The sequence below is a fragment of the Wyeomyia smithii genome, chromosome 2 (genome assembly GCF_029784165.1).
Source record: "Wyeomyia smithii strain HCP4-BCI-WySm-NY-G18 chromosome 2, ASM2978416v1, whole genome shotgun sequence".
In the NCBI taxonomy this organism is placed as follows: domain Eukaryota; kingdom Metazoa; phylum Arthropoda; class Insecta; order Diptera; family Culicidae; genus Wyeomyia; species Wyeomyia smithii.
The window spans coordinates 14,695,372-14,710,853 of NC_073695.1; the positions used below are offsets into that span (position 1 = coordinate 14,695,372).

The 15,482-nt window shown below is 37.1% G+C and overlaps 1 protein-coding gene across 2 annotated transcripts in view; it reads right to left on the bottom strand.

Moving 5' to 3' along the window:
• LOC129722403 (transcription factor HIVEP3) overlaps positions 1 to 15,482 on the bottom strand; it is a 108,330-nt gene that overhangs the window by 15,532 nt on the left and 77,316 nt on the right. The window contains exons 1-2 of one of the 2 annotated variants that reach the window (XM_055675809.1): positions 13,950 to 13,969; positions 6,455 to 7,808 (exon numbers count right to left, since the gene is read on the bottom strand). In XM_055675809.1, the coding sequence (XP_055531784.1) occupies positions 6,455 to 7,808; positions 13,950 to 13,953 (1,358 nt within the window). In that variant the 5' untranslated portion in view covers positions 13,954 to 13,969. Of the gene's footprint in view, positions 1 to 6,454; positions 7,809 to 13,949; positions 13,970 to 15,482 lie in introns of those variants that run through there. The other variant, XM_055675808.1, reaches the window with a different exon arrangement.

The window sequence follows — 15,482 nt, forward strand, 5'->3', positions numbered from 1 at the left end:
TTGTAAATCAAAAAGATTAAACATCAATTTACTCTGCTGAGAATTCAAACGTTCTAGACTAACGTTGAAAAAATTAACTTCACAGTCTATTCCGGTTTTAAAGATGGTGAACGTTTTCTTGTATCCAATGAACAAAAGGCTCAAAGACTTGCTCAGCAGTTTGAGAGTGCTCATAATTCAAATTTGAATTTTGTAAGCCCAATCGAAAATGAAGTCACATGTCAATTTGATTTATTTTCTTCCCAGATTTTCTAACCTACAGAAATAATTGAAACTAACTTCAATGAGATAAATCAATTATTAAAAATTTCAAAAATATGAAAGCACCTGGTGACGATGGAATCTTCATCGTATTTATCAAACATCTCCCTCAGAGCACATTGGAATTTTTAGTAAATATCTTCAATTACAGTTTCGAAATTGCCTATCTGCCCAAATTATGGAAAAATGCAAAAAATACTCCAATTTTGAAGCCGAATAAGAATCCAGCTGAGGTTCCAAGTTATCGACCAATCAGTTTGCTTTCTTCAATAAGTAAACTGTTTGAGAGAATTATTCGTAACAGGATGATGTCACACATGAATAAAAATTCAATTTTTGCAGATGAACAGTTTGGATTTCGCCATGGGCATTCCACAACTCATCAATTGCTCAGAGTTACTAATAGGATACGAGCTAACAAATCTGAAGGTTATTCCACTGTAGCTGCTCTTTTAGACATAGAAAAAGCATTCGACAGTGTTTGGTATAAAGGTTTGATTGCGAAACTTGCTAACTTTTAATATTCCAATTTTTCTTATCAAAATTTTAAAAAATTATCTTACTGATCGAAATCTTGAACTAATGAATTTTAAGTCCCCGTGAAATGTGGATGTTTCCAAAACGAAAATCGAAATTATTGTGACTCGGATAAAAGATTTTAGAGCTGTAATGTCTTCAGCAAAGTTGTTCCATGAATTATTGTCTATTTTATAGAAGCTGGAATTCTGTTGTTAAACCACCTGAAACAATCTTGTGTTTAATCCACCCAAAAGTGAGAAACAAATTTCGTTTTTCATATTTTTGCATATAAAAATCCACTTTGTTCAGCAGGGTTGTGGCACTTTTTCTAAGAAACAACTTTGCCGAAGACACCATACTTCTGGCTATTTAAATGCAATTTTGTGAGGTTTTTTATAGAATACCCCTTAGAATCTTTTTTTTTTATTTTTTCAAAGTGTTTAGAGTTTTCTCTTCAAATAATGCACTAATTAACTAACAGGTATCTACAAAAACCGCAAATATCGGCAGACAAAACCATTTCCATATTAAAGTATAATTTAAAGGTCAGGCAGTCCAGATGTATGCATTTGTCTCTCTCTGTTAGTAAGCAAGTGCATTATTACAATAGAAATCATTAGTAACTAAGGAAATACACTGGGGTCTTTTTCAAGGCGTTGTAAACATCCGCGTATAAAAACACGTAGTTTGAAAAAAATTGCGTAAAAAAATCCACTCAATGAAAAGATGAAATTCATAATAATAATACGAAAGAAAATACATGCTTGAAAAATTATATTAAAATGCAAACACACAAAATGCGTTTGTGGTGCATCCAAAATAATCGAAAGTTGATCGCAACGACCTAGACTCGTATTCGGTATACAATTATGAATGTTTTTTTTTCATTCCTTTTCTCCGAATCAATGAAAATAGTCTATTATTTGATAATAACAGAAATTTTGGAACAAATATAGGTATTACAAATAAACATTGATTAGATTAAAGAAACAGAATACCACAAAAGATCAAAATAATGGTCGCAGTGGTCTTACAAAAAAAAGGAACAGAAAATCTTATTTTCATTAACTATGCGATTAATTTTTTACTTTTTTTACTCTATTTACTTTTTATTGGATTCACCTATACTAAACTTATTTGATACCGCGTTAAAATCATCTTCCAATTCGCGTAAAAATTATCCGTGTTATTGTAAAAAAGTTATTGTAAAAAAGTGCATGAAAAGCCGCGTATAAAAAAGCACAAAAATACAATAAAATAGAGAATGATTAATGGAACAACTTTGCTGAAGACACTCAACCTCTGAAATCATTTTTTGGGCCAAAATAAGGCCGATACAAATTTGATTTTTATTTTGTGTCACCCTCTCCCTTTCGAAAATGCGAAAATTGAAAGGGGAAAAGAATTATTCAATTATTTTTCATCAATCGTAACTTGGATACAAATTTTTATTCAAGATATACCGTTTTTTTCTTTTTGGTGTTATTTCTTCATAAGTGCATTATACAAATGAAAAATTTTCAAAAGCCAAATAAATATAGAAGAGGAAAAATCACTATAAAAGTTATATTTAAATATTTAATTTTAAGAAGCATTATATAGAAAAAAACAAAATTATATTTAAATAGGCGGACAGAGTGTCTTCGTCAAAGTTGTTTCTCATAAAATGTGCCACAATTTTTCCAACAAAGAGGATTTCAATACGCAAAAATGAGGAAAGTAAAATTCATTCCTCACTTTTAGGTGAATGAATCACAAAATTATGATCACATTCTTGCAACTTAGGGAACAGTGTGCGGCTCTGTGTAGGCTCCTATAGAATGTCAAAAATGTCAAAATCGAAGAGTTGGCAGGTTTTGATTTACTATGCAATTATTAAAAATCACATATTGCTTTGCCTTTCTAACCTGAAAAAAAAATTAGCCGCCCATCACGCATGTGTACCTGTGTGTATTCTTACTAGAATGATTCACCACTCTTGTTTTGCTCAGCTGTGGTGTGAGCAGCAAGTGTACAAATTTTTTGGGAACGGAGGAAACACAGCACAAAGCAGAATGAAGAAGTTTTGTGCAATAAATTTCTACACGCCGCGTTCATGCTGGACAAGAAGAAAGCGGTGAATATTCACTCTGCTCTTTCCATGTGTCGAGAACTAACTAACTATAACCATAAAGGCGAAAAGAAAAAATGGGGCAACAAAACGTTTAAACATCTTTTGGATTATTAAATATAAAAGATTCTTTTTTTTTGATAGCCAATTTTTCTCTCTCTCTCTCTTTGATACTGTTAAGTTTTGTTTTTATGTGACAATCTCTGGAGTTACTCTTGAACAATGTGGGTTTTAAAAAATATATTTCCTTATTTAGGTAGGTTGAGCAGGGTGGCCAAAAATCAAAATTACATTTCCTGATATTCTTTGAAGTATATCCTTAATTTCTTTGATATTTTTGAGTATTCAGAACAAAAAAAATGCAACATTGATAAACGCAACTCTGATATCCCAATGATAAAAAGAATTCGATCGGATACGATATCAAACAGTAGAGGTTCCGCATTGGACTCTTATGCTGAAAAATCCGTTTTAGCGCTAAGCAGTTGTTTGAAAAGAATCGCGTCTCGGTTCCCTGATTGTTTTTCAGTTTGCCCAAATATATTTCCTGATTTTCCAAGTTTTTTAGGATTTCGCCACCCCGTTTAATATTTTTCCTCCTCTTTTCTATCTCTCTACTTATTTATTGCTCTTTTAACATCCTTCATATCTGCTTCATTTTCTCTATTCTGCTATCTACTGTGGTAGTTTTTAGTACCGTGGAATGGGGTGAAATTGATCAGTGGGGTGAAATTGATCACCTGAAAACTCGTGATAAAAAATACTAATCAAAAGATATTCCTCTTACAATACTAGGCAATGTTAACGTGTCCTTAAACGCAACTTTAGCATGATTCACATACCTGTCAAAGTTGACCCTTGCATGCCCGGTGAAATTTTTCATATTTTCGAAAAATTCTTCTAACTCAGTCAAAACTCAATCAAATTTGATCAAACAAGTTTCCAAATATCAAAAAAAAGTATTGAATTTATTTAAAGTAATCTTAGTTGAGGGTTAATAACGTTAAATTTGGAGAAGTGTATAAAGTTTAATAAAAGCTCAAAAAATATAATTTTCAACAATGATCATTACATTCCAGTCAAGAAATACTGATGAATTCGCAGGAAACCACAAAGATTTCAATTTAAGAGCTAGTTTTTAAGCTTTTGTAACAAACCGAATTGAAATTGGTCTAACAACGATCAAATAAGAGCTAATTTAGCAACAAGCAGCTCGTGAAACGAAATAAACAAATTGTAACCTGAAATTTCGTTATTTTCGTTTCCAAACTAGCTGTACATGATATTTTTCAGTACAGTAATCATCATTTATTTTTAGCATATCGAAAAAAAGCACATTGCCAACAGAATGTATGGATTTCAATGGTGATCAATTTCACCCCAATTTACCGCATAGTACCTTATAGAACTATCGAACTTATTTCATGAAGTAGACGATAAAAATTTCACCAATAGCCATAGAGGTTTACTGGAACACATACCAGTACTTGTTTTGAAATTATACTATTTCGTGAAAAACCTACATGAAGCTAGTTAATTGGAAATTGTTATAAAAATTGATCAATTTCACCCCGTTCCATGGTATTACATTTATGTTCACCCTTCACCGTCTACCTCGTTTTTTTTTGCTTTTGTTTCGTTTTATATACATTTCTTCTATGTAACCTTTATTTTTTCTTTTCAGAGAATATCGTTGCATATATTTTCTAACTCATTCTTTCCCTCTCTGAGCAATAAAAAAAATATTCCAATTACATTACCTTTTTCAATTGCCATATTCGATTTGGCTGAAATTTTGCATAAATGTTTCTATAAGGTAATTTTTGAGAAAGAGCCATGTAAAAATGGTATAGGTAATAACACAGATTATAAAGTCAGAACGATCTGTTTGATTGGTGGGACGTCTTCGACGAAGTTGTAGATTTTGTCTCTCAAAAAAAAAAGTTTAGTAATAAAACGCCATTCTGACCGCTGCAGTGGTCCAAAATAAGGCAAAAAGTGGAACTTAATTCCATAGCACCTTTTACCTTCATCCTAGCTTACAAAAGGCTTCGGAACAATTGTTTGTATGAATGACCCGCATAATCGCAAATTGTCAAAAAGTATGAAAAGTTTACTATACTAAAAATAAAAAAAAATACCTTTTTGTGTTAAGAGATAGAAGAATAGTTTATTCAGCAAAGTTAAGCTGAAGTACTATAAACTCCTTTAGGTTGCATTTGTCCCAATCAACCCATATTAGAGTGCGGCGAGCATATGTTACAGTAGGATTTCATATATCAAAAATACTAACTTCTTTGTGTTAAGAGGTAAAGGAATGGTTTATTCGGCAAAGTTTTAGAACGTGCAAAAATATAAAACTTTGCTGAACAGATAAAATTCCTATCTTCATTGGGTACAGAGTTACAGAGTATATTCTATGAAAGTTAATTTAAAGTTAAGTTTTTGTACTTATTTTTTGTTAGTTACATTTTTGTTCAAGACCACACGTTTTTGTTCAAGACCACTCATCCCCAGGACTTTTCCTTACGAAGTTATAGCACATTTCAGCATATTTTTTCGATTTTTGGCCAATGGTGAGATATAGCACCAAAACCGAAGTAGACCAAAAACTCAAAGGGTCGAATTGGACAAAATATCCGAAGGTGCATTGACGCACCATCCAGGAACAGATTTCGCCAGTCGAGATTCTCTGTTGGCGTAAGTTTCACGGATGGATGCTCCTTCTACCGAATCATTGTTTGGATTTAGAAGGTGGAGATAATAATAAAATCTGTTAGTTCAATTCCAAAATCCGTTACGATGCAGTGAGAAGAACCATGGAGTCGCCTCACTTAAAAAAAAGATAAAACGGCAGATAAGGAAGCCGCTGCGATTTGAGGACTATTTTTTAGAAGTATAAAGTAGCATATGTATTTCATGATTACAGTGGTTAAATTCGAAATTAATTGATTATTCTAAATATAACATTACACGAGGTTCGAAAAATTACTAAGAGCACAACTAATAGTAAACGTACTTTTAAGAAAGCCTTGAAACACGTACCGTCATACGAGGTGAGTTGCTACTGCAGTCTAGCGCTTATTACAAAATTCTTTTATGTTGAAAATGAATATGCTTATAACGGCACCTCTATCAATATGTCAGTGTTGTTTACAATTAGTTTGTTGTTTCGAGTTAGAACGCAATATTTTTTTTATATATTTTCATTTGGAAGTATAAAAAACATCCATTAAAGCAATGCCAATGTCAAAGAGCAAAATATAAGCTTCTCTTGACGCGTTAGAATGGAACAGTCATCCCGTTCGACGGTAATAATAAATAACATCAAAGCTATACATTACTTCGCACGAAAACAACATCACTGACACAAATTGAAAACATACGCTGTCACCTTCAGATTAAATTTAACAACACAAATAATTCACGAAAACAACCCAAAGCATGACGTACATGCTTTCTTTCTATGCTTTTCTTTCAATTTTTGATCTCCCACCTGTACCCTAATTAAATCATAACGCAAATCTTAATTTCGATAAGTCCAACGAACTGGCGCCCACTTACCGGCAGTGTTTGTACAGGTTGCTCTTGGTTTTAAATGCAATACCGCACGGGTCGCACCGAAAGGGACGCTCGTTGGTGTGACGTCGAATGTGCTTCTGCAGGACCGACGGTTTGCTACAGTTCATCTGACAGAACGGACACACATAGCGGCCCGGGGTGGCGGCCGCCGTGTTGATTAGATTCGCCGAGGTCAGCGGCGAGTGCAGCGGAGCGGTCGAAGCCGGATCGCAGCCGAAATTAACCACAATCCCCGCCGGAGGACCGTGATTGACGGCGGTTTCGTACTGCGCCGCCTGCTGAATGGCCTGAATCGAGTCGGCTGATAACGTTACTACACTGCCACCACCACCACCGCTAGGGTTGCTGTTGTTCAGGATGCTTGGGCATTGGTTCTTCTCGTTTAAATCACAGTTTATGTTGTTGATAGCACTGTTATTATTTACACTGGGATAGTACGTTTTCAAATCTTCACTCTCTCTCGGAATATGATTGTGGTTGCTGCTGCTGCTGCTGCTGCTGCTGCTGATAAAACTATTACTGACGCCACTAATGTTGTTAGTGCGATTCAAGGAAGCACCGTTACTGTGTTCGCTACTCAAAGAGGTTAATTGGGGGCGACTGTGGCACTCGCTGCCAACCGTTGGTTGTCCTCCTGTACGAATAATTCGTTCAGTGGTCGCTGGTCGGTATGAGTCGACTAAATCACCCTCGTTGGCACATGCAATCGTATGTTGATTTTGTTGTTGTTGTTGTTGTTGTTGATGTTGGTGTTGATGAAGTCGCTGGACAGACTCGTAGCTCAATGAGTTGGGTAGTCGCACTGCGGGGGAACCGTATGCACTTGCTTGTTGCTTCTCAACTGCTACTACTACGATACTAGTACCAGCTGGCAAAGCAGCAGTAGTAGTTACAATATTAGTACTACTATCACCACCACTACTACTACTGCTACTGCTACGAATGCTACTGCTACTACTACTACTGCTGGTGGCCGCCGCTGCTGATGTAACGAGTTTCGATTCACTGCCACTATCGTTGTTGATGTTGTTGTTGTTGTTGCTCAGTGTGGCACTGGCGATCCGTTTGAATTTTTTATGCAGGTACTTTAGGTCAGAAGAATTCGTCGCGTTCGGCGAGGGGCAGACGCTGAATGTGGCAGCCTGCGGTCGCGATGGCGTTGGCGGTGTTTGCGAATGATGCAAAATGCTATTTTCCGCGCTGACTTTGCTCTCCGCTGCTGGGTTCGCGATCGGCTGTTTGCTGCTGCTGTACGGTTGACTCACTGACGTCGTTTTACTTTCATTACAGCTGTTCGTTATTTCCATAGCGGGCGGAAGCTCTCCACCCGGATCATCTGCAAGTGACACAAAACAAGAAAAAGGAAAAAATATGAAAATTTATTCAGCCAGTGAAGCGATCGAAGGAAGCTAGAGTTAGTGGCGTGCGGCGCGTCGGGCGAAATTTTAATCCTCCCAAAGTGAGAGACTAAGCTGAGCTGTCGCCTACAGACTGTTGACTATTTTGGTTCGCGAGCAATCAATTCAAATCGATTCCTCCTGTCTGTTCCACCCACCACCCAGCCCAGCAGCAACGCAACATGTGCATTCGAAAGGCTCTCTGATGTGGCTCGGTGACGAAAACAAACAATCGGCTGTGTGGTGTGCGCTTAACCGGTCTGAGCCCCAGTCAGTCAGTCAGTCAGCCAGGAAGCGGTAGAGGTAACGACGCACGGCAACAGTGGGTGCAATACTGCGAGCAGCGGCACTGAAGTAGACTGGTTAGCTCAGCTGGTTTTATGAACATGGGACGCGGTGAGGTAGTACAACGCGCCGCGGCTGACGAATGGTGAACGGTAAAGCAAAACTCGCGCGAACTGTGAAGCGTTTGTGAAGCGGTGCCAAATTGAAGGATAGTTCTTGAGTTGTAGCGGAGAATTTCCGTTTTTTGTTGGGTTAACAGGGGATATTCTTTATCGTCGTACGAAATTGTATTTTATAGCTTTTCTCTTCCATAGATGGAGTGTTTGTACCAACGAGCGGACACAAAATTTCTAATAATCTAATCCAAAACATTTTAATTTATACGCTTCGAATCGCCAGAATTATCACAGTATTTACTGCAATAAAATACATAAAATGATAAAATTGAAGAATGAAAGAAAAATCAGTTTAGAAAAATTTGGAAAACGTAAAGAAAACTCAGAGACTCAAAAGTCAGCTCAGCAATAGAAATGCGGGAGTTCAACTTATACTTCAAGGTTGGATCAAGGTTGAAGAATTTTGATCATCTTATATTTTCAAGGGTATAGAGCCACTTCGACAGCCATTTTCTTTGATAGGTTTTCTATATCAATCTGTGTAGTCAATTTCAAAAATAAAATTCCCCGAACAAGAAATTTAAATCCATAAAACATAAACCAATACTATCAATGTTTTTTTTCAACAAGAAATATGGTGTTATCGAAAATATTTACATATTTTTTAATAATAAAAGTCATGACTAAACTAAACTATCATTCGACTTCAAACCATTTCGTAACTTTCTCTAAACAACAGCTAATAAAGGGTGATACGATTTGTCATGTGCAAAGTTTTTTAATCGATTTCAAGAGCTGCTTTTCACTATTCAAAATTGGGTTCAACTCTCTGATTTCTGATGTTTTCTTTACGATATTTGTTGAAATCCTCATCACTCAGTCTCCAGATTTCCTTTGGCGGTGAACGGCTGAATACGTGTAACTTGAGACCATAATGTGGTCACTCACCTCTGTCCAGCAACTTCTATCCCGAACTCCACAAGGTGCCGACCGGGATATAAGTTAGCTTAGCGGAGATTAGGTAACCAACCACGGTGGAAACTTTGGTCGTATGCTGACAAAGAAAAGGGGTTGTACGCGATTGTGTTCCCATGTTAGGGACGGCGTACAACAGTGTCTGACCCGGAGCGGGTGGCTGAATCATTGAAATGCTGTATCCCGTCAGCTACAGCTAATATTGCAGCCACATCAGCAGGATATAGGATACCATACTGAAACCTAAGCATGAACAACGAAATTATATTCTACACAGTAAAAAAATTTGCATATTACAAGTCACGTACATAATTTGCTCATTGAAATTTTTGTTACTTCTGACGTAAACCACGATTTTATTTGAAAATTATGTGCAATATCATTTAAATTTGAGTGGAATATTACAGAATCACCTATCAAAAGCGATGGAGGAAATTCTTTATATGCGATTCAAATAAATTTAGGTACTTTTTTCTAACTATGTAGATGCTAAACTATTTTTTTTCGATATATTTTATAACCGTTTTCGAGATAATTTTTAAACCTCATTTTTTAAAAACCCTGTTTGGATTGAAGAATGTACGAAAATAACCTCTTTTTTAAACATTCTTCGCCATCGATAACAAGCTTTTTAAGACTCACAAAATCCTTTTTTATCTTGAATGATTCAATTTAAATACAATCAATGAACTTTCTCAAAATCTATAAGCTAGTTGAACGAAAATTGACTAAGATAATGGTAATGATGGATAACAATGGAAAGTTTTGTGATACCTCAGTCATCATTATTACTTCATTTCTCAACCCGGAAAATTGATGAAAAATTTCAAGGTCGATCACGGGCGTGCACGTCTGGTACAGACTTCATAGTAGATACCAATTGTCTGCTGTGATATTCTCTATATCAGTGGCAAAAAAAAATTGACAGAATCTCCCGTCCCAATAGGTCAACTAATGTTTGCTTCCATGAGCCTAGACTATTTTTAAGTGTCTCGAAGGTAAAGTTTTTTCGGAAAGCACGCATCACAGGGTGGCCACTCAAAACCCGAAATTAAATTCTCGGTTTTCTCCCGGTTTTTCCCGGTTTGTTCAAATATTTTTCCTGGTTAATTGTACTTTTGAATTCTGTAGTTTTCCATGCAGTTAAGGAATAAAAAAGCGTGACTTTCGATTTACATCTCAATATGCTCTAAGTCACTTCTTGACGTGTTCAGCCTTATTGGAATCAAGAGATATAGTTGCAAAAAATCGAAAAATGCGACGGATGTCACCTTTCCGAGAAGAGATGTCTACAAAGATCTTATAAACAACGCATATAATACTCATTACCGAGAAATTCTAGGCCAAATTAAGTTTGAAAGAATCGTTTTTACCTCAACCAGATAAGATTCAATATATAAAAGAGTAATATATAAAAGAGTATTTTCATAACACTTAAAACACGTTACTTCAGCAGCTCACGCATCTCCCCATCAATATCAATTTCGTGTCCTCCTCCGGCAACCTGTACTGTATCGTACACCAAGCGCTGCGCTACAAGACTGTCTTTTCCCAAATTCATGACTACGCACTTCTTGTTCACGGAGAAACCTCGCTCCAACGTGGCATTGCCATGCAATAGAATCAGAATCTTCTTGATAAACACAGTAAAGTTAGGAAGTTTCTTGCCTGAAGCAGCTATCAGATTTCTACAAAAAGTATCAAGGTAGGAAGTCAGCAATGTCTTCGTCGAATGCATACTCAATAGTTGTGAGTATTCTTGGCGACATCTATCAGCTACAGTTCCTGCGAGATTATCGTTGTGAACCATTTGCTCTGGTCAAAATTCGAGCCATTTGAATGCTACTTCCGGGGAGCTTACCTTGGTCAAGTTAGCTTCCAAGAGAAAGATGAATAAAAACAAAAAAAAACTGTTTTATGCACTGTAAGATATGTCAGCCATCTTTTCCGGGTCACAGGACTAGTCTTTCTTTGGTTAAGTATTCGAGGAAACTTACTTAAGAAATTTTGGTCTTGTGATCGCCATGAGATGGCTGCAAAAATGGATTTTGTATGGCACAATCTCACCCCGGCTTGTAATGTTCAGTGAAATTCCCGGTTTTTCCCGGTTCCAAACGATTCCAGGTTTTTTCCCGATTCTCCCAGTTTTCCCGGTTGGGTGGCCACCCTGGGTATCAACTTCCAGTATCAAACAATTCAACGATCTGCTGTTAGCACCGCGTGTCGAAAAAATCATGATTTGTTGTATTGTTTTTCATTTTTTTTTCTGCCTAATTTTGAAAACTATTGAAATTTTAATTTAGAAACTATTTTGGAAGAAATTTCATAAAATGGTAGTTGAAAACGTGCTTTACATCAAGTATTTCGTCGTTTTTATATTACTTTTTTATACTTTACGACCTTCAAAAGGACATTACTCAAAAATGTACCGTACGATGATTTTGAAATTCTGACCAGAGATTCTGGACATCATAACGAATCGAATGGTATACTCAGATTCTTTGGTGCATTTTTTTTATAATAACAGTCTGTGAGAGCACCGTGAGCCGTTTACTGCTGCAATTGTGGAATGATGGACAAATGGGGAACAAATGTGGAGAAAATCATGTTAAGGATTCATGCAGTATAAATACTGAAAAATGTATTTACTGTGAGGAGAATCAGCTTAAGTCCTTGACATGCGCGGTATACATACAGTACAGGGATAAAATGAAGCGGTGTCTTCAAGAGCGTTCTAAGCGTTTTGACGTTGAAATGCATAGAAAGACCACGACTATTTCTCCAATTACTTCGAACCCCTTTGATTTACTATCGTCTGATGAAACCGATTCTGACGATTCACTAGGGGCACTTCTTATGCCAATTCTAGGGAGCTCAAAAAGACGAATAAATTTTTCTCTCCAAAGCTTCCCAAAAAAGGTGCTAGGATTTCTCTAAATGAAAATAAAAATACAAAGAATCTGCGAAGAACCCGAAGCAAACTCCTCCTGGGCTTGAATATCTCTTATGCCAATCCTAGGGATTTCAAAAATACGAAAAAAAAATTTCTCTCCAAAGCTTCCCAGAAAAGGTGCTAGGATTTCTCTAAATGAAAATAAAAATACATTTACAACAAAGAATCTGCGAAGAACCCGAAGCAAACTCCTCCTGGACTTGGATGTTTGATTTTCCAGAATGAATTCCCAGCATTTCCAGGAACATACAAAACCCCATTTGTTCCTTTTGCACATCCAGCTGATTAGACAAAAGTTGGATTGGTGAAATTTTTCGACATTATGAACTGAATTTGTACCCAATCCAATTAAAAATGTTCTTAAAGCATTCTTCCCAACAGTTAGACGGATCAGCGAGCCTACTAGTTGTTTACAAGCAGGACCGAAACCAAAATGTGTGCATATATTTCACGCTGCACGTTGCAAGCCATGACTGAAATTTTAATTGTCAGATGGAACAAGCTCCGTGTCGTGGTCAATGACCTGAAACAGGCCAACGATATAGCTTGTTCTGAGCTTTTTACTCGGAGTACCGCGTATACGTCCCCTTGCGAGATGTGGAGAACTACGGTGTGGTAGCCAAAGCGAGTCTGTCTGTTGAGTGTATTTTGAAAAGCGGTGTCCGCTGCTTCAAAACTGCTACTTTTTCTGATGTAAAGATACTGGACTGCAAGCAATTGCGAGTTATATCACTCATCACCGGCAAAAAGTATACACCCCGTGCAATGAATTGCACCAATTGCAAGCAGATAGGCCACATAACCGCCTACTGCTACAATAAGGCACGATGCGGCAAATGTTATGAGAACCATGCCGAGGATACTGCGCGGAGAATCAGCAACCCTTAAGGAGCGTTAAAAGCGTTCCTACGCAGACATGCTTAAGAAGACCGCAACCACTTTTATGTCAACATCGACCTCATCTGTTGTTTTCGTATAAAACTACGACGACCCAGCAGCGGAAATGTTTTACGCCAATCCTGAGGAGTCTAGAACTAGGAAAAATATGTTATCTCCTAAGTTTCCCAGGTCCTAAGATTTTTCAAGGTGGAATGAATAATACGAACAAATCAAAAAGTAAAGCGGGAAGACCGAAGTAAACTCCTACTGGGCTTGAAAGTTGTTATTTTTGTACATTCAGCTGATGTACAAAAGCTGGACTGGTGGAATTTTCTGACGTTATAGACTGGGCTTTACAAATCTTCGATCCAAGTAAAAATTTTCTTAAAGCATGCTACCCATTATTCAGATTTTTTGAAGTAGTTGACAACACAGTGGCCCCCCTTGCAGCGATCGTATCCTTCGATCTCATCTGCAGAGGTGAAGGACTCTATCTCTGCCTTACAGTGGAATTGTAGTTGTATCCAAAAAATCGATTCGTTTAAAGTATTGAATAATTGATTAATATATACAAATGCGATGCAATTTTCCTTTATGATACTTGTCTAACTTCTAATGTTGATTACAATTGCCATGATTTTTATATTATTCGCCTTGATCGAGACGTCTCTTAGGGACGAGTACTTCTAGGGTAAAAAAATGCCATCTTTCTATCGTACCTCCTCTTGATTCTTGATATTAGAAGACTTTATGCTACCTCACGTAAACTCCATTTTTCGCCGAAGAAGTGCTCCTATTGCTTTATTACACTGTTGTCAAGGGCATTTCAAGTCCCTTTACGATTCTAAATTATGCTGATTAAATGGTCATACCCATGATTATCTTCCAATACGCATAACTTTTTATCTGATCCGCGCATCAACTAGTGCGAATTTTCAAAGGAATAGTTATCCAACTAATATATTAAACTAGCTCGAAATAGTGTTTTTGTGTTGATATAAGGTGGTGCTTAGAAAAGAGGACGTTTGAACCAATGTTTCAATCACAAAAATAAGTTTATTTTTTAACCCAAAAATGATGTTTCCGTTGAAGAGCGTATGGTACCATACGCTACTGCTTTCCATATAGATTTTAGCGGGTTCAATAACAATCATCGCTCACTTCATAGAATCATCATCTCCACGGTAAATATTGTCTTGTCGATCCTCAGCGCAACCCATAATATGACAACATACACAGCAAATATCATTACTGACAAAATGTGTGTTTAAGATTACGACTACCAGGATGCTCAGTTAGTTGAGTAGACATTAGATTCGATGCACAATTTACTGAATCATGATGGCAAATCAAAATTAATGGTAACTACAAAGTAGAATTAAACGATAAAAAATCAAAAATCGTAACTGTATTGACGGTGATATTTTTTTTATTTTAAGTTAAAAACTATGAAAGACGTTTTCAAAGCAACTATGGAAAATTTAGAAGCAAGCAGTCTGCTTCACATTTCTTAACACTACATAAGCAAAATAGCCCCTGTAATTCGATTAATTCAAAAAACGACAATTTTATCAATTTACTGTCAGTTCGTTGCTGTCGTATCTTTCATCGTCACGAAACAATTGTAAATTATCGTTCAATTAGCGCACTGAGCTTTGGCATCACTGTGATTTAAAATAAAACAAAAGAAAAAAAAACGAAGTACAAACACTAGAAGCTAGCGATCGAAGCAAGCGAGGCAGAAGCTCACGCCTCCTCCGCTCCGTCTAACTTGTACGGGAAATTATGAAATAATCGCTTTGCTGAAGTAATAACTATACATTCAAGCAACGCAAAGCGCGACACATGAGGAATAGACTTTGACCTTGATTTTCAATTTCTCGAATTTGGCACAACCACTCTCAATCGGACCTGATCCAAACGGTGGAGGAACGAAATCGTCCGGATGACGTGTGCACTGCGGATGATGTTAGCTGCGCTTATTTTTCGCTCAAAATGCAAACGAAATACAGGTAATATGTGGCTAGAAATATGTGACAATTAGGAGCGCATTAGGATCGACAAACCACATTAGAGATTCACACGCACAGCTGGTAATGTTTTCCCGCACACTTACGTAACACACTGTCAACACACTCGACGGCTCAGCGGAAGATCAACAACGATCAACGCGTAAACAACAGTCCAGCGATGTGCCGCGCGATTCAAAGCGAACAACACTCCCGACCACGATCGCCAACTGGAGTGCCGGGCTGAGTCCCGTCCCGAGGCGTACGAAGCAACCTACGTCAGCATGTGAGCAATCAGTAATCGTATTCATTGAAGAGCACACCGAGCGACCGAAACCGAATAGGAGTATGAATACAGAAAGAAAGAAGGAAACAAAAAACTACGACAATAATTGC